At 40.9% G+C, this 20,439-nt stretch overlaps 1 protein-coding gene across 2 annotated transcripts in view; it reads left to right on the forward strand.

Annotated features, from left to right (window-relative positions):
* Positions 1-1,201: 1,201 nt before the first annotated feature.
* The window catches only part of adam12a (ADAM metallopeptidase domain 12a), a 79,134-nt gene continuing 59,896 nt past the window's right edge, over positions 1,202-20,439 (forward strand). Inside the window, exons 1-3 of one of the 2 annotated variants that reach the window (XM_085169969.1) lie at positions 1,202-1,800; positions 13,990-14,111; positions 18,851-18,924. In XM_085169969.1, coding sequence (XP_085026095.1) covers positions 1,695-1,800; positions 13,990-14,111; positions 18,851-18,924 — 302 coding nt within the window. In that variant the 5' untranslated portion in view covers positions 1,202-1,694. The remainder of the gene's footprint in view (positions 1,801-13,989; positions 14,112-18,850; positions 18,925-20,439) is intronic. The other variant, XM_085169970.1, reaches the window with a different exon arrangement.

Raw genomic sequence — 20,439 nt, forward strand, 5'->3', positions numbered from 1 at the left:
TTTATTTCCATGTTTCATCTTGGAGGCAGAGTTTTGAGAGGTTTCTGTGTGAGGGTGTATGCTTTCACACTGTGTTAAGATAACAAGTGGATACGGCGCAGTGACTTTACCTTAAGCCTTAATGCTGGAAGCACGCTGAAGCCCTACCTGAAATGCTAAACAACCCGATGCGGCGCACTGCAGAGTGCACATCGCGAAAAGCATAATTGAGCGGAGCGCTTTGGGTCTATCAGATGGCTTTCTGGCATTTTAAAATGTAAATGTGTTGAAGTAAAACCACTTTTTTGTGGCATGCGCATGAGTGAGTCTGGTTTTTTTTTTTGGGGGGGGGGGGGGGGGGGGGGGGGTTTGTTTTGTTTTTTTTTCTGGCTGAGTAACAACAAGTAATTGATTTACCTTATAACACCTTCCCAGGGAGGCTATAGTCAAATGTGGCCTTAGTGTGTGCTGGTCTGTTAAGCTCCCTGGGTGAAGTTGATCAAGGAATACCAGGAAAGAGGAATGAAATAACCTGGTTTACCTTCAGAATAAAAGGGTGTCTACGTCTACAGCAACGAACGGTGGGCAAGAGAGGTGAAGAAGAGAATGCAGGCAGGTAGGAGTGGGTGGGGACCAGTGTCAGGGGCGATTTGCGACAGAAAGATAATAGTCCCAATAGGTTGGGAGTGACCAGAACTGACAAGACTAAAAATGAGTATTGGGACACCTCAAGTTGAACGGTTTGGAGACAAAGTTAGAAGCATGGCTGAGATGGTTTGGACATGTGCGGGGGATGGATTGTGGATAAACTGGGCGAAGGATGTTGAATATGGATCTGCCAGGTAGGAGGAAAACAGGAAGAGTACAGAGAAGATGCAGAGGGTTGGGGTGACACAAGAGGATGCTAGGGAGAGATGGGGGCCGATGATTCACTGCCAACCCCTTAAAGAGAGCAGACGAATTAAGAACTTCAAAATAAAACCTTATAATATCTCTCAGCCTGTGCGCTTCCCAGACTTATGCTTTAACAAATGCATACTAAATTGGTTAAATTGGATTTATGCAGGTTTTGCAGTAGCTTTTGGAACACACTGTGTTCAAAAGGATGACTTTAAAATGAAACAAGGGAACTCTTTAAACTTGAGGATATAAATCCAGTAAATTTTTTTCCATCAAAAGAATCGATTTTGCCCTAAATTATTTATTTATTCTCCATGGAACTGTTGCCTTCTTGTTGAAAGATGGGACCGGAAATTGCTTCTTTTTTGCGTCTAACTTGACAGCCTGGTTGCCATTTGTGTGCCCTGGCGGTGGCTTTAGGACCTCGCGGAGCGCTTCATTGAAGCACATGGTCGCTACTCATAAGACAACACTCCTCGCCAGTAATTGCTGTGGAATTGATGTCATTCCAGTGGGGCGACTGAGAGACAGCAGCGGCTCGTGCCTTTGTCAATATTTTCATCGCTCTCCACAGTTTTTACTTACGCGCGAGCGGCTTCGCACTTGGACATCTTTGAATGGGGACGAAGTGAGTGGACTCGAATCAGCTGTCTTTGGGATTTCCTAAAGCACCGGTTATATACTTGATCATATTTCAGGAAGTCGTTTTATTTGTGGGGAGGCTCTTGCACATCAGCTGTTGTTGGACTGGAAGTGTATGATGGTTGCGCTGCAGTGAAAGACAGTTGGCTAGTCCCCCTCCACGCTTCAGCATCATGAACCCCGAGAGCTGGAGTGTGAAGTTTGTTATTTTGACAGCACTTCAGGCTTTAACTGTCACTTTGTCGGTGTGTGACAGGATGCTCTTAAAATCTGTCAAAGGTAAGAAGGGGAAAGAAGGGGTCTTGCCATATGTTGCCAGGTATGGATACTGAAAGTCCGTGCGTAAAAGTAGCAGATTATTTTCCTGTGTTTTCTTTTAAATTACCGTGTTCATGTTACATTTAAACGCGAAGAAAAAGCTTTATTTTTTTCTCAGTTTAAATGACCCTGTAGCATCCGTCTATGTGCACTGTGTTTCTTGTATATATGTGTTTTCCGATTCATTCTGTTTTTCATTCGTGTACATCGTGTTTTATATATGCAGCTGTTAGTTGCTGCATCAGACCTACAGATATGTAACACATGCTGGGGTGCAGGGATACATCTTCAAGTACAAAAACTTGCTTAATTCATGGTTCACACTCATTCTCTCCATGTGTGAGCAGCAGAACATGATTTTTTATGTTTTGTTCCAAGTCCACCCACTGTGTACCTCAAAAAAGAGGAGCTGCTGTATAATTGATGGTGCTGAAAGTCTCTTTAGTAATCAGTTGTAACACTTTTGGCGTTTTGCTGGTGCTTTTAAAAGCATGCTTCAAGGCACTTTAAGCATACTTCACTTTTTCAATTCCAGGGTTTCTCTAGTGTTAAATTTAAAAATAAAAGCCCATAGTTGATTTGAAGTTAATCAAGTGAGAAGCTTTTATGAAGCCTGAATTATGTGTGTGGGTTCCCAGCAGCAGCATGACAAAGGGGCTGCACTGAGGAGATGTTCAAATGTGAAGTCAGGTTGTTTTTATATACTAGTATGTGCTTGTTTGTTTGTTTATCTGGCATTGTGACTGCAAGCCTTTGGGCTCGTGTCATCTGAGTCACCAGCATTCTACGCCCTAGGTGAGATTCAACAAGGATGCCACACACAATAAAATTGCAACTGTGGTGAGTCGAGGAGCTGCATTTCAGTAACTTCTAAACACACTGACAGTCACGACACTCGCTGTGTGAATCCTGGGAATTAATTACCAGGAAGGGCAAATGTGTGAAACTGGGATTGAAGTATAAGGAAGTTGTTCATTTATTCATCAACAGTTCATCATCGTCAGACGTTAGCCTTGATGTGCATTTCCCGCGGGGCCGGGCTCATCGAAAACCATCATTGTCAGTTGATCGGTCTGTGAGAGTCTGAGACTGTCTGTATCGGCAGAATATTACCAGCTTTTAAGTAATTTGGGCTGATGGGGAAAATTGATGGAGGGTATTCTTCATTACAACCAACAAAAAAGTTTGCAGCAACGATTTTGATGGTCCCTTCAATCATTAAGACATTTCTGACCAGGCAAAACAGGCAAAACAAAGATGGTATATTTCACTTTCTAAACTTGAGAGGGGCTCTTTTTCTTCATGATTTCTTGAGCAAGTTGTGCAAAAAATAATTTTTGTGATCAATGAAAGTAATTAGTTGCAGCCTTACTTAATGCAAAGCATAATTAGTGAGGATAATTACTGCTCATTTTCATGTGGCTCTACTTTGTCTCTGGACTGTGGGTTTCATCCATCTAAGGCAGCTGAAGGAGCGACTCAGTGCAATGTTGTGTTAGCATACATATTTAATGACACCCTTCCTTCAACTTTCATGTCGATTTTTCTCCCTGTCTGTCTTATGCATGTTCCTGTCCTGGCTGGGCATCGTTCGTGAATGATTTCCTCCCATTGGTTGACACATTTTAGTGTCACTGAGTATTTACGAGCCAGATGTACTGCTTCGGCCAACATGACTGCCTCTGCCTTGAGCGCTGCATGCAGCTTGCGTGCTGCACCCTCTGACAAACGAAAGCTGAGCTGTGAATATATTTTTGGACTGTAGTAAAAAATTCCTTTAGCAAACAGTGTCCTCGCCTAGAGAGACATTATCACCGTGATGTGACCCATCTCAAGTCTAAGGCATTTAGTATCTTCTCAGTACGAATGGATTCAGTTCTTCCAGATGAGTTGTTCAGGATATTTAAGACCCAGGAGACTGGTAAGAAGAACTGGCCGATCTGTAGTTGTGCATCAAGACAGATTGATCAACCAGTCGTCGTTCCGCAGTGGGGATATTTGTATATAAGAGGGAAAATATCTGGACTGTGCTCATGTGGCCTGACCCTACATGTGTTACATTAATTTCTTCAAATCTGCCGTGGACTTGTTTGACCTCTCCAGCAAACGTTTAAAACACGAGCTGAAACCTGATCCTGGCTCTGGACTTTCTCGTTTGGCTTTCACACCCAGACAGGTCAGAGTTCGACTCAGCATGTCATTCCCAGAGTCTGTCTTCCCTTGTTTGGTCAGAGGTCAGTTGGCTGTGATATGTCTTGCCCGTGTCAAATCTGTCCGTGGTAATTCAAGTTCCACCCCATCAGTATTTCACCCCAAAGACATCACGTTATTATATACATTACTCTATAAAAAAAAGAAAGACATCATACTAGAAATTATCTTACAGAGGGATTACAGAAGCATCAATCCTAATGAAGACTTCTAGTAAAGAAGTCCCACAGCGGCTGCTCTTCTTCCATGTCCTGAGGAAGAATAACTTGGGAGCTGCTGCTGGACTCCTAGCACTCCTAGCGCTCATACTGCCTGGCTGTTTGGGCCACAACTGAGAACAGGATGGCTGCGCAGAAGGTAATTAACACTGCCCTAAAAAATCATCAGCCTCCCTCTGCCACCCCTGAAGGGCATTGGCAGATCCTCCTGTCTCAGAAAAAACAGGGCCATTACAGGTGACCCCTTGCACCCTGCCCACCACCTGTTTGACCCCTTGCCCTCTGGTCAGATCCCACACCTACAGACTCGGAAGCAGCTTCTTCCCCTGTGACATTCGGACTGTTAAAAAACACTATCCCCCACACACCGCCTCTGCCCACTTCCCTCACCAATCTGAGCCGTGGTCTGAGTAACCCACATCACTCAGGTCACTAACATACGGACTCTTTTCAGACTAAGTACACTGCACTACTTCGAAGCACTTTGTGTAACTTTGTCTTGATTGTATATATTTCTCCTGTTAGTTATTCCTGCTGTCTTACTGTTTGTGTTTTATTCCTGCACAGTTGGCTAGGAGCATCCATAATGTCGCCGTACATGTACAATGACAATAAAGGCATGATGCACGGGCGTAAAACAGTCAACAGACTATAGCTCATCATGCCTTGTGGCACCTATGCTCAATGTTAGCCAATTTGACTACATTCAAATTACAGCTTGGCCTTTATTTTTAACACAGCTATGCATTTTTAAAGTCTGAAGACTGCATCTCATAGAGTTGTAATGCTAATTCTCTTCCTACCCTCATCACTCACTTTATTAGTCAGGGTTGGACTCCCGCTTTGGCTTTAGAACTGCCCTAAATCTTGATGGCATTGATTCAACAGGGTGCTGCAAACATTTCTAAGATTTTGTTCCATATTTACATGATAACAGCACACAGTTGCTTCACATTTGTTGGCTACATATCCTGTTCCACCAAATCCCAAAGGTGCTCTATCGGATTAAGATCTGGTGACTGTGGAAGCCTTTTGAGTGCAGAGAGCTCATTGTCATGTTCAAGAAACAGTTTGAAAGGGTTTGAGGTTTGCGACGTGGCATCTTGTCCTGTTGAAAGCAGCCACCAGAAGATGGGTATTCTGTGATTATAAAGGCTTGGTCAGCAGCAATACTCAGGTAGGCTGTGGTGCTTAAACAAAGCTGATTTGGTACTAAGGTTCCCAAAATGTTTCAAGAAAATATCCCTCAAACCATTAGATCACCACAACCAGCCTAACTGTTAATAGAAGGCAGGATGGATCCATCCTTTAATGTTGTCATGGCAAACTCTGACCCTACCATCTAAATATGGGAGCAAAAATCTAGACTCATCAGAACCTGGTGGTAATGTGTTTCAAGTGTTCTTAAGTTGAGTTTTGGTGTGGTCTTCTGCTGCTGTAGTCCATCAGCTTTTGGACTTTGATGATTTATGCTTTGAGAGAGGCTCTTCTGCATATCCTGATTGTAAAAGGGGGTCATTTGAGTTTCTGTTGCCTTCCAGTTCCTTTCTGTCACCAATCTGGCCATTACCTTCTGACCTGTGGCATCAACAAAGCGGTTTCACCCATAGAACTGCTGCTCTCTGGTTATTTTCATTTTTTCAGATTGTTCACTGCAAACCCTGGAGATGCTGAGTGTACGTGCATCTACTAGAGTTAATACTGGTTTTAGGTAAATGGTGATACCAGTAATTAACTCGGCTGTATCAAGCATTAATGCACTGAGCATTTCAGAAATGAACATGCCACACTCAAACATGCAGGAAACATGCACATCTGAGTAGCAGTCATTGTCTTCCTTTAAGGTTTGAAACACAGAATTTCTTTTCCTTATCTAGCCACCTGCCAGATTTTACATGCCCTGTTCCCGTCACAAAAGGAAGCCAGCTGCAATATGTTTCTTAATGGGCGAACATGTTAACAGGAGCTCGACAGGTCACCTCCTACCTTGGCCAGTTTCTGACAAATTGGCAGCAGTGAAATTCTCCTGTTGCCGCTTGCTTTGTCTGTGTCTGTTCGAGTTCTGGTTCATAGGTGGAGCTGTGATGTATTTTTAAGTGAAGCAGCACGAGCCGCACATCAAAAACTGAAGACAGTTTGAAGCATAACCTTGACCAGTCCAGGCTTGTTAAAAGTTTGGGTTGGTTGTTTTTGGTTTTCATATAAAAAAAATAGTAGCACTTTTTTTTAAATTGTAATTTGATACACCTTCAATTGTTTCTGTGTGACAAAACCTCAAAAGCTGTACAAATTACACTGATAAATAATTATGTGAATCCTTACATTTGTATCTGGGAATGTCAAAAGAGTGTGTGTGCACAAGAGCGAGTATGATTTAGTAATCACTTTTTCCCTTCATGAAACCTCCCTAGAAAAAATGAATGTTTTGCCATAATGAATTAGTTACATGAACAGAATTGACGTATATTTAAATCCGAGTTGCATTATTTTCTGTTGACGCGCTAATTGATTAATCAAATAACCATGCCAGAGCCATTTCGGCTTCGTCAAACACTTAAATGTCAGTCCCTGTAGTTGTAATCCTTGAGCTGTGTGACTTGTTAGGCGGCTTTGATTGTGCGCCAGGCATGTGCTTCCCATGGCAGAAAGGTCTTCTAGGGAGTTGTAAATGAAATCTATCACAGGAACCATATTAACAAGCTTTCACGCCGCTCCGCTTTAAAAGCTACCTGACTCTGACCTTCGATGCTGAGGCAAAGCGTCCAAACCAGGCAGCAAGCACAATCCATGCAGCAGGGAGGGACTGGGAGGGAGGAAAGGCAACATTGTCACCCAGCCGGAGGTGTAACAGCACTGGTTTCTCAGACAGAGTTAACCTCCTGCTGAGACAAGGGGAAATTTTTGCTGCAGGACCATCTATTTCCCATAGAGTAATTATGTGCTGACATCAGGGTAGTGTGACAGTAAATGAGTTGAGTATATGAGAGAGAGAGCATACAAAAGAGCTATTTACCGGTAGAGGGAGCTTAGTGTTAAATGATTTGGTTATGACCCTAAATATACACCCCAAAAAATGTATTGTCCATTAATAACAACCATTAACAGCCTACGTTGCTGTGGCTCTTGACACATTGCTACCTAATTAGATTTAATTCAAGGAGGCCCTGTTTTCCAGTATGTGTAGATTCCTGTTACCATGATGTCACATACAGCTTTCTATGCTCCCTAATGCAACCCTTTGGGTGTTGACATAATGACCCCCCAACTGAGTGAAGTGTTTACCGTGGAGTCGAGCCAATATTACCAGGCACTTTTCACCTTTGCTGAACAGTCTTTATGAATTCAGAGCCGTGGCTCCACTAACAAATTACAGGTAACAAGCAGAGGATTTGTCGATAAAGTGGTGAGCGCGATATTAAGGCCTGTTTTTGAAATGTGACACTTTCTTGGCTTTCTCTTTTTCATGTTGATCCAAGTACCAATTACTTTAGCATTAGCATTTATATCTGCTTCTTAGTGTAAAAACAAAGCAAAGAAAAAGCCTGACAATAGTGACAGTCCTTAGTTTCAAGAGCTCAAAGTGGGGCGGTTGTTCAGCTGATAGGGATATTCTTTCTACAACGGAAATGAGAGAACCTAAAAAAAGAAGCCAGTGTTGATTTTTGTTTTTTGGAACGATTTAGAGAATATAAAAATTGTGAATTAATTCTGAATATGCTTTGATTTTACTCAGCTGGCTAACCACAACAAGCAGTCTGATCTCATCTTGGACTGTTGGAATTTGAGATGGGCATTTTTTGTTCTTGACATGCATAAAAGAAACCTAGAAAAAAGTCAGTAATACCACGATAATAATTCACCCTGGACCTAGAGAAGATCTTCAAGGACTCAAAGAGATAAGGAACACGATCAAAGTTCAGTGCTTTTGCGTGTCAAGGTCATTTACGAAAAAATGTCTACTTGATGGATCTTCCTTTCGATGTATCGTTCATCATTCTGTTCCCATTCTCTTTGAATTAGCATAAATTGCCCACTCTGATTGGGGATAAATTGAGTTCGTGATATGCTTGTCAATCACCCATTAATAAATGAACAATAGCCATAGACCTAGACATTAACCAGCTTTTTTTCTTCTTCTTTCTTGCCCCATGGCCTGATGTCAGAACCAATTTTGGGCTTAGAAACTTTTCTGGATCGTGTCCCCAATCCAGTCAGAGCTCTGATTAAAGACAGTAAGCATCTGCGGACACATGCTCTTGATGCAGAAAAAAAGTGTTCTTTTTATTTGATTTGCTTTATAAAGAACACATTTCCATATGGATCCAAGGACATGACATTTTCATGCTTTTTCCCCCTCATGTTGTGTCATAGTTCCACATGCAAAAGGTCGACTGAACTCATTACTCTGTTCTAATTAATTAATTCCACATGCTCCTATTTCACGTCCATTTTCTTGGTTTTCATTGTAGCCTTAGTTAAGTCACCTATACGGCAGTTTAAAAGTAATCCATTGCAAGTATTCAAGCATTTAAATACACCCTGTACTGTATTACTGTGTACTACTACTGTTATAATAATAGTCAAGCAAAATTGTATTGCAGTAGCTGTTCAAGATGGGGCTAATGTTTCATTACTTTACATGACATTAGACATTTTAGTTGATTCTGCTGTTGACTTTGCCTCTGGGGGCATCGGCCAGTGTTTCAGGGGTCCAGGGTAGCCAAGAGATATGTGTAAATCTGTTCCAAGACTTCCTGTTCCATGTGTCAAGTCATTGCATTGTTTATTTTCACACTGTAAATAAAGACACATTTAAGCTGAACTGTTAGATAAAAGCAGGACTTTCTGCATGCAACCAATTCAATTCAATTCAATTCAATTCAATTTTATTTATATAGCGCCAAATCACAACAAATGTCGCCTCAAGGCGCTTCATAGATACAGAGAAAAAACGTTTAAATGTTTTTGGTCCCTACTTGTGAGATTACATACCGAATCCAGGAAGTTACCAGTGCTAAAAATGCTATCTCTACAGATTTTGGATCTTTCTCTGGTGGACAAAAGTAGAGAAGCCTTAATGATTTTTAAGTTATGTCACGATTAACAGCAGCCTAGAGCTACAGGTTATGCTTCCTATAAAAAGTCTATCAACTCTATAAATCTTTTTTGTGTGTGTATGCCAGTTTTGGCAGAGCAGATAAGCTTCAGGGCAATAATTGGTTACAAATTGCAGAACATTTTTGAATTTTAATTTTCTACTGTTCCAATATGCCCCTCTGAACATCTTCCACAGCAGGACCAGCGATACCAGTAATGGTTAATGTTTAATGCAATATATACGCAAAATGATGGACACTGTATACCGTAGAGGTTGCATAAACCTAGGGTGTTGTTACATTGTCAGAGAGAGTCATGTTTTTGTAATGAGTAATATTACCACTTTGCAATCCTAGTGAATATGGTTTCCAGATTTAGACTGAGATTGTTTTCTTCCTGCTGTTCCTTATCTTTATTGTGTAGAAATACAAAACTTATCATTGATACAAGTAGAATCTATATTGCTACATAAATGCTTATTCACTATGCGCTGATTTATGGCATTCAGTGTTGCCTAAACTGTAGTGGTGTGAAGGACAAGGAGCTCAGATGGTACTTGACACTATGCTACTTGAGTTAATGTTGCTTGGTTCACACCACTATAAACTTGTCTAAAACAGTTGTGGATGCATGTGTCCTCTTCACTTGTTTTTGTACCGTTGATGGGGTTTTGCTTGTCAAAGAGTCTCCTTGAGGCTGTCAAAGGTGTTGTTTTTCCCATTTCAAATCTTAACATTTTCAAGATCGGAGAGAATTGCTGTCAAAGTCACTTTGGAGTGTGTCCTCGTGGGCTTTTGTTGTGCCAGTCATCAGGCTAAGAATGGCTGTCATTTGGATTGCTCTTGATTGATGTATCCACATATGTGAAGCCTGTATCCCATCTCAGTGAGGACCTGCATGCATGTGAGGGGCACGGCCTCATCAAGTACGCAGATAAAAAGAACAGCATGCCATTTGTGTTGGAAAAACCACAATTGTTATGAATACATTATTATATGGTTGTCTGTCAAAGAGAGAGTTGTGGTTCCAAACAACTGGGCTCTGGGATATAATAAAGAGGAAGAATTGTGTTGATTTGTTTTAGTGTGATGGTTAGAAGGGAAAAGGGAAGAGCTGGAGTTGTGACAGGCTGGTAAGAATATGTCTGAGATCTGCTAAGAACTGAGGAAGGTCATCTGTTCCCTGCGGCCAGCAGCTCAAAGGCTGTGGAAAAGCATTCTTTTAGGAGCACTGACAATGCCAAGAAATGCTTCACTGTGAAACAGCATCAGGAAAAAAAGCACATTTAGACTCTTTAATGTCTAGGATAAAACTGGTCTTGTGGCAGTTCTTTCAGAGATGCATAAATGAAGCCAAAATGTTAAAAAGTGCAAATTTTACAACCAGACTTTAGCCCAGTTTTAGCACCAGTGCTTCTGTTGCTCTAGATCAATAAATCAGTGCTTTCTGCTCAAGGGTCCCTAAGATTATCAATGCAGCAGGAAAACAAACAACGATCTTTCTTAGATTTCTAGAACCCTGGAGGGCGCATGGCTCTACAGTTGGAAATTGAAAGGTATTAAATATAGGATGGATGGATTGCTTTGAAATTGTTCTAAAGATATTTTTTTTGTCTCTAGAGGAGGAATTTTTTTGACTTAACTACCAAAAGGTTTAACTTTAAACTTGAAATATCTCTATCTTTTAGATGGGTTGCCACAAGATACCCTACAGGCTTGCTTTACACTTTTCTTTCTGCACCATAATGAAACTGAATCTGCAGTTTTGAGTACAGTATCTTTTGTCATTGGATCAACTGTATCATGATATAAAGTTTGCATGTGTTCCCCAGGTACTCTGGCCTCTTCTCAAGAGGGTTTATTGATAGAATAGTCAGCAATCCTTGACCAAAGTCTTGTTAAAAAAACGTTTTAAAACAACCTCTGTGCTTTGAGGGTTGGGAACTAGAGTCAAATTTATCCCAGATTCAAATCTTTGGGGCACTTGAGCCACAAACCACTCCGTTTATTCTTAGAGTGAATATTGTGCACCTTTAATCAACCAGTCAAACACAGTAATGCTCTGTAAAATAATAAAACACTGACTACACATGCTCAGTATGTAATAGATTTTTGGTTATTTTTCTTAAGAACGCTGCTAGGGAAAGCCAGAATTATTGCTTTATCCAGTCACGGATCTGTATCACCTTTCCGTCACCCGCAGGCAAATACACACACACACACGCAGTCATATTTCTCAGTACACAGGCACACCTCTCACCTAGCATTGACTTTATTGAGGCAATATAAGTGGTACAAGCTCTCATTGTGTACACTGGAACATAAAGGAAGGTGGACATGGCCAAAACTTTATTAAGACCCCTGTTTACACTCTCTGTTATTGAGTATATAAATAAGGCACTGGGATCTGGTGCCACTTTTACCGCTCCCTTAATGCTTCTGGTGGCTCTTATAACATTCCAGCTAACAAAAGTCACTTGCACATTGCATACACTGCAGTCCTGTCATGCTTCAGTTTTACCTAATGTCTTTCTGAAGCATGTGGAAAAGAAATGAGCCTGCAGACTATTTCCACTAATATAATGCCATTCATAAAAGCAGGAATTAAACCTCAAAGAACCCCACATTTGCAAAAGGGTTATTCACTTGTGGACTTTGAAGTCAAGGAACCCAACGCTGTATGGTTGTGAACCTCGTCTCCAAAGATGATGAGGCTCATGCCTCAATATAAATCATAACTCTGCTAACCACAATGTGAACCTGACCTTTCTCTGTCAAAGCTTTCCACAGTTTCCCCCCTTGTCTCTTGTGTTTATTTGTCCATACCTTCCTTAGAGGTTGTCATCTGTTCCCTTACTCAGCATGTCCACCTCCCCCAGACAGTGTGGTTTTCTGGGACTAATTAGAGTAGTAGTGCTTCTCTTGTTGTTCTGTGTATTATGCCGTTCCGTCCTTGCCCAAGCCTGCTTCTCATCATCAGGATGAAGTTGCATAGAAACTGCTGAGCAGGTCACCTCTGGCTCTCTGCTATCAGCTGGAATGGGTCTGTGATGTACTCCAGAGTGGTGGTATCCTCAGAGGGTAACCAGAACAAAGCTCATCTGGGGTGTGTTGTGCCTGACCTGGCTTACTAATGCTGGATAATAGGCAGACTCAGCAATTTAGATGGGTGAGTCATGTGTAGAGAGACAGCAGGGGACAGAAACCTCAAAAGAAGCGCCTTGAATCTGCTGGAAATAATAATCAAGGATGAGTATATTCCCTTGAGTTTGCTTTATGTTTATGTGTGCTTAGAATGTTATTCAAAATTAAGATGGAGTAAAGTTTAAAGTTCAAAATATTATGCACAGACCGACCACATGCATAACTTTCCACAAACGCGCTGACATCAAACTCAAACTAAATCTGTCTCTCTGCTGTTTGGAAGTGCTCAATGGAGTATCACTGGGAGAAACCAGAAAGCAAGCAAACAATTGATTTAGTATGTTTGCTCTGAAACAAATGGTTCTAACAACCCCTGCTGTTTTAGTAAGAGACCCAAGCTGAAAAATAACTTCCCCAATGCGGGGAGCTGATTACTGCAGGAACCCTGTTAGCAGTGTCCTCCAGAGGCTCACTATTGCATTCTGGCTCAGTATGTGCTCATAATGTACTATTTAGAAAAGCTGCAGCTTCTGTCTTGCTTAAAGGTAGTAGACTTGCTCGGGTAGTGGTTGTTTTCCCGCCATTTCCTGTCGGCTCACTTTGGGGACGTGAGTATTGGATTTGGAGACGTATATATTCTTAAATGACTGGCAATACAGCAGAGCCCCAAGTGTTGTAGCCATTCGGAGGCTCAGTTAACACCCTGTCAGAACAGTGAGAGAGGAGATAAAAGCGTGCTGGGAACAATGCCCCAAAGCTACGTCTAATCCCTGCGCTGCATTCTGGACACTGGCCCTGTGTTAGGAGTTATCGCAGCAGCAGCAGCAAGTCAAGCCGTCTTCGCTCAAAACGCTCCATTAGTCAAGAACTACGGAGATTTATGCAGCTCGAGTGTGAGAGTGGGTGGTTACGGTTTTGCCACAAGTTAACAGTTTTCATCGCTTGATGTCTGAGAGTGCCATTTAGCGTTGTTGTATTTATGTGTTTATGGCAGAGGAGAGGGGCTCCATTCTACTGATGGTCTATAAAAAGAAGACAAACATATGTTTGGGAACAGCTTAGATATAATGGAAATGGCATTTTGTCAGCGTAGATAATTGTTAGCTATGAAAAACAAATACATTCAGGGAGCATTAATTGCACGCTGTGGTGCAGAAAAGCCATCACATATACAAACGCTGTGATTCTGTTAAAGTGACACTTTATATTACAAGGCAGCTCTACTGTCAGGTTGTGCTCTGACTGATGCTATTAATGAACACCAGGCTCAGGATTTAATAGCGAGGAGGAATTCGCTGTCAGTATTGTTTGAAGAAAATCAGTTTTGAAAATGTTCCTCTTGTTTGTGAACACAGAACAGAATGTGGACATTGTCTTTCTTTCTTTCCTTCTTTTTTTTCAGATACTGACAGAATTTAGAATAAAGAACACTTTGAAGTTTTCTCTGCATTCTCACTTGGTTTTTATATTTTCTTTTATAGGAAATCCTCCGAGCACTGTTGTTCCACACAGACCGACAGCAAGGCAGAAACACTATGGGACTACAGTACCTCTTCAGCTTGTTGGAAAAGACTGGAAACCAATCAGCCAACTCAAATCCCAGGTGGACAATAGTAGCCGTTTATGTTTTTACATTTTTTATTTTACTGTTCGTCTAATTTTCAGCATCTGTTCATCGTACAGTGGATCAATTGTCTTTGCATATTAGTATTACTGTGTCACCTGTGACCTAGGTGTGTTTTTATATATGGTGTTGTGTAAGCCTTAAGCCACATCTCATTTCTTTATATTTTGCTAGGAAAATGGGAAATGATATACAGGGCAAAAACCAAGAGTTTGTGCAATTTTAACAACCTTGAAAGTCAATATTTGGTATTACCACCTTTATCCTTCAACACAGCCCGAACTCTCTTAGGTAAGAAGTCTTCAGAAATAGTTCTCCAGGCTTCTTGAAGGAAATTCAAAGCTTTTCTTTGGATGTTTGCTTGCTTTCCTGTCAAGATGATCTACCACTGCTTCAATGCATTGTGCTCCAGGCTCCGAGGAAGCTAATCCATGACTGATAGTGATCCATTGTGGGGTTTGTTTTTTTTTAAAATATCCAGGTATGCTTTTACTGCATTGGCAGTATGTTTGGGATCATTGTCATGCTGAAAAATTACATTTCCAATATTCCATATTGAGAATATTTGAACCACCTGATTCAAATGATGTTCAGTCCACTTCTTGTTTAATTTGGCTTACCTCAATCTTTTGTTTTCCATTTTCTGTCTTTAAGAATGTTTTTTTGACAGGCACTCCTCCAAAGGGTCAGAGTTGAGTCTTTTCTTGATTTGTACTTGTTTTTCTAATTTTTAAGGACATGACTACATACACAGTTTATCTGCTATGGATAGTTTTTTTAGGTCTCCAACTTCTTATACTTCCAACTTATTTTGTCCTGTACATTGTGGCTGATAGCTCACCTTGTTGGTGCACAAATCATATTTTTGCCTATTAAACTGTTATTCTTTTTTTTTCTTTTTTAATAAATTCAATGTGCCTAAAGGTGAACATTATATTTAAATAAATTTTCTGTTATGTGTAGGCGCAACATTGGTTTATCCCTTGATTTGCATGCCTTTTTTACACTTGAATAATTTATAGGTTAGGGTTAAGTGCCTTAAAAAGCAAAAGTACATTCCTTTTAAATGGTGAGGTGAGGAACTGGTCTGAAAATGAATACAGAAATCAGCCAATGTCCAAAGCCCCCAAAGCCCCCAAAGCCAAGTCTCAGGATCAACTGACACCTATCAAAAAGCAAAAGTGCAACTCGACTCCTAGTACACTAAAGTTATATTTGGAAGGCAAAATGATGGGGTCATTGGGGTCAGTTTAACACAGCTTTTCCATATATCCCAATATATTTTTGCATGCTTCCATTATTTTTTTACCATACAAAAACTAAACGATTTTACAAAAACCAACGACTACCAGCGTCAAAATTATTAGTCTCTGTGATGTTATTTGTGCCTCCATTTTTTGCTGAGTAACAGTCTGCAGTCCTTTGTTGTAGTTTTCAGCAAGTCTCGAACATGCCTCCTGAGCAATCCAAGCCCATTCTTCTTTGTCCAATCTCTCAAGCTCCTCCAGATTTAATGGTGTTCTTGGATGGACCTTGGTCTTCAGTTCACCCTGCAGATTTTCAGTGACATTTAAGTCAGGGCTTCGTGTAGGCTATTTTTATCATTTTAAAAGACAAAGTGATAATCCAGACTCCGTTTTGCTGCAGATTGCTTACAGTTTTAGTTCATATTCTTCATGATTCCTTCCACCTTGAAGAGATTCCCAGTTCCAGATGCACTGTAGCATCCTCACAGTATAATACTTCTACCACCATGTTTCACTTTGGGGACTATTCATCTAGTTGTACTCCTCTTCTCCAAACATAATGAGCATTTCTATGGCCAAAGAGCTCTAGTTTCGTCTCATCTGACCAAAGAACATGCTTCAAATATGCATATTTTTTTCTTCAGAATGTCCTTAGCATACTTCAGTCTGGCTTGAAAGGATCTCTTCTGCAGAAGTGGTGTTGTGTTTTTCCTCGGTCTGCAAGCTCACAGTCTATTCCTGTGCAGTGTTCTTGTGATTGTTTACTTTGAGACTAAAACTCCTGAAGTCATTCACTAGTGTCTTGGCAGTTGTTCTGGGGTCTTTAGTCACATATCTCACTATTTTTCTTTCCAGAGTCATTGAAATCTTTCACTGCCAACCTCTTACTACCTCTGCCAGGCTTGTGGCTTTCTTTCAATTTCCTGATCATACTTTTCACTCCAGCTCTTGACACTTGAAAACACTGTGATAACTTAGTATATTCATCTTCTGCTTTGTGAGCGTCAACAATTCTTTTTACGAAGTCTAAACTGATTTCTTTTGGTTTTGGCATGCTCACTTAAGTGACAGCTCCAAACCCTGGTTTGAGTTTTTATACCGTGTGTAAAGTGGAAGATAACGCTCATTTGTAACTTGTTGTTACAAGGTTTGAGCATTCCAAAGTTAAAGCACATCATTGCACAGCAGTTTTTTTTTGTTAACGCTCAACAAAAAAATCTGTATTTCAGGTGGCCAGTAATATTGAACCTAGTATTTTTCATGATATTGTATGCTGATTGCAATGATTTATGCTTTCTGTAGTAAACTGAGATGTGTAGAAATGCTATGTTGAAAACCTATCTGGAGCTATGATGCATACTCTGCATGTGCTGCAGAATATTATTAACAGTATCATATCAAATTCAAATTGATTGAAATTTGAATCAAATTGATCTGGAAACTAAATTAGCACAGGTATCTTTTCTGCAATAATCTATGTTCAGAGGTAAGTTCACTAGTACCCATGCTACAGTATTGTTTAGCAGGTTTGTGTTGTTGGGAAACTAGTATACTTAATCAGATTGAGAAAAGTAAAAACTTGGGGTGGCCAGAGTCGTTTATATAGTAAAATGAGTTATTTTAGCCTTAAACAGATTTTTGTAGAAATAAATGAGATGGTATTGTAACGACGTAAAACTGATAGTATTTTCTTTTTAAGTATAAGTGTATGGAACGTCATTTTAGTCTGTTGCTAGGTGACTGCAAGGCAACATGGCTGACCTAATAATATCTGATATAGATAAGAACCTTCAGGGGCCTAAGACCTATCTGTGTGCTAGGTTTGGTTGTTCTAATCCTGGGGGCTAGTAAGATGAAATAGCCTGTCAGTGCATGGCCTGGGCCTGGCTGCTGGATCTCCAACCAAGTCTCTGCAAAACTGACTATGAAACACAACTGAATATGATATTCTTTTTGTTTTGGCTAGCCTAACTATCTTGACAGTTTTTTTTTTTCATCTCCTATTAATGTAATCTGACAAGTAACATTGCTTGTGTATTTAACAGATAGTCTCAATGTAGGACTCATTTAAATTCAATGCAATCTGAACTGAATTTAAAAAAACAAACAAACAAACAAACAAACAGATCACTTACTAACAGATCAGGAACAGCAGTCAGGTAAAATATATTTAAATGAATTGGATCGCATACAGTCAGCATAGTCATAATCATTTCTTTATGTTAATATTTCAAGCACAGACAGCTGTTTGAATTCAGCATCTGAGAATGGAAGAAAGCACTAAGTGACCCGCTGGAACATCGATGAAGTGTTTGAAATGTGGGCTCCTTGGCTCAGTTTGTTGATATAATCCCAGACTATACAAACAAAGTACGTGGCTGCAGGCAGACATAAAAGCACAAAGCTGATCTAAGCTTCCAGGTTGTATTATTGACTGAATTCATTTGTGCATTATTTTGTTTTGTCTTAACCAAACGATCAAGGTGCCACAATATTTCTTAATGAACACTCGCCATGAAGGTGCAATCAAGTGCAACTGCCTAGTAACAAATCCAAATATCCTCTGCATCATCTGTAATTCATCTGAAGACAATGATGGTTGTACCCATTATATAGTGTAAGACTAACCATGTGTTTGGAAAAATGTGTTTGCAGAAAATAGCGGAAGGTTTAGTCCCACAGACAATATTACTGCCTGAAACCTTAAGTGTTCTGCTTCCACATCCTCTTATGATCCACTAGACATTCTTCTTCATGGGGGGTGATGGATGACTTAACCCAGAGCAGTGCTCTTTGCTGCAGTTGACCCAGATTGAGCTGCATGTGTCAAATGTGTTTGTGTGTGCTTGTTGTTGCCCTGGCAATTTGGAAAATGTGAGGCAGAGGAGGATTTCTCTTTTTTTGTGCTTGTGTGTCTGAGTGAGGGTATCGCACTGAAAGAGAGAGGGTGTGTGTGTGTGTGTGCGCTCATGTGTGGGGCGGAGGGAAGACAGGAAGGCACGTTTGTTGCACAGCGTGACTGACAGAAGTGATATATATGACCCTGTGCCACTTCATCTGACTCTAACAGAGACGCACGGTGTTGTAACTCATTGGGTGTGAACACTCATGGGTTTCTGCAGGATTAATGTCAAATGCAACAGAAGCATAACGCTAATCCTCTCAGCTCTTGTTCTAAGATACAAAGTAGCTGCGTAAGGATTTCCAACTCCTCTGATCAATTGAAAACAGTCGTCTTGCATCCTTTCTCACAGTGCTGGGTGGTTCAGTCAAAGTTTCATTCTGATTGGAGTAAAGTTTCTAGTGGGTTTTTTTTTTCTCATTATACTGCCACACAGCTATTTTCTAACTAATGCTGCGGCATTCGAACAGCAACAAGTGTCACAACAAGTCTTCCCTCAATCAAAAATCTGTGTGTGAGAGTCCAGAATTAATTTTTCCTATCTCCTCTCCTGCTTGTTGTCTCTTCAGAGCCACCCAGCATCACTGAAGCTCCTGATTGAAGTGGAAAGTGAACAGCTGCTCCTGGCTCTAGAGAAAAATGAGTAAGTGTCCCTCTTTTCATACATGCCTTTAGCTTACAACTGCGTGGTTTCTGGAGTACAAATAGGTGACATATGCGGTGCCCAGGGGCTACAACTGGGGATCTATCCAAAGAACGAGAGGGAGGAAGTGTCTCCTTGCGCTGTGGTGTGGGCATGCCGGGGCTCTCTGTGCTCGAGTCTTTTTGTGTGCTGAAACAAAGACTTGAAAGATAGAAATTCCTGGAAGCATCAGCCAGACTGATGAACACCGACGTCTTCTTCCTTCTTCTCCCTCTATCTTTTCATTTGATCTATTGGCATAAGACGGGGGAGAAGGAGGCTTTGTTTGAACACGGCAGACACCCAGCGCTCTGCGTATTAAGATACTGTCAACATGATGTCAGTTAAGGGACTGGCGAGGAGGAGTAACATCATTTGAAAGAGATGAGGTCATTGGCGGAGATCGATTTTGACAGAGATGTAGCTGTGGAAGTGTTAGGAGGAATATTTGTCATCTTTGCATTTTTACAGAAGGACTCATTCAATGTGGCCTCAGACAGTCGGAGTTGAGCATACTGCTGAGAAGGATGGGGCGTGATTGATGGAGCAATATGTTTTCCATCCAGCCTGCTGCCACACATGAGCAACCAGGAACAAGCAGAGCTGTCTGTGTGATGGAGAGAAAGCAGGCGAGGGAAGCAGAGAGCGAGTGTGAAAGGGTTTTTATACCATCGTTAGCCATGAATCTCACTTGTTTTCTAGACTTAATATATGTAAATTCCACCTGCAAACGGTGGGACAAAGCTTTCAACACTAGCTACAGCAATTTTTATGGCTCGCCTGCGCTGAAAATATTTTTTTATTGGAAATCACACTCGTTTTTTTTTTTTTTCTTTTTTCTGTTGAATATTCATGCTTTGCACAGGTGGGGATTTTGCAAAGCTGTCTTTCAGATTGTCAGACTTTCCTCAGCTATATTTCATTTTAAAATGGAAACAAAGCTTTTCCCACAACCAGCAGCAGTGGAAACACCTTACGTTCTCATACATCGCCCATCTGATTTTCATTCGGCATGACTGCCATCATTGTCCTGTAGCTTGAAATGTACAAAGTCCTGTGTTAGTTTCAAAGCCATAGCCAAGAGGAACAAACAGAGATGATGGAGAGGTGCAATCTAGATCTTTCTAATGAGCTTGAGCATGATGGAACGACTTTAGTCAAACAAACCTCCGTGCTTTCCAAATACCAATCTGTCACAATGTACTGTCAACGCTTGCAGCGAGTCTCGAGAAAAAGGTTTAATTACTATCAATGAGTGTTCTGTCGCGAGTCAAAATAATACTTCATCAAAAAAATAGCTACTTAATGCCATATATGTTTGACAAGACAAAACACACACAAAGGACATGAGTTGAAAGAGACGCGTTGATAAGTGTGTTGGCTTTGGTCAGTGTCGACAGCGAGAACAGAACCTGCTGTGCTGACATTTAGTGAAGGTTCTTGTCTGAGGTTGCTGGCAGACTGGCTCGACGTCGC

Source organism: Neolamprologus multifasciatus, chromosome 8, assembly GCF_963576455.1.
Source record: "Neolamprologus multifasciatus chromosome 8, fNeoMul1.2, whole genome shotgun sequence".
Taxonomy (NCBI): Eukaryota; Metazoa; Chordata; class Actinopteri; order Cichliformes; family Cichlidae; genus Neolamprologus; species Neolamprologus multifasciatus.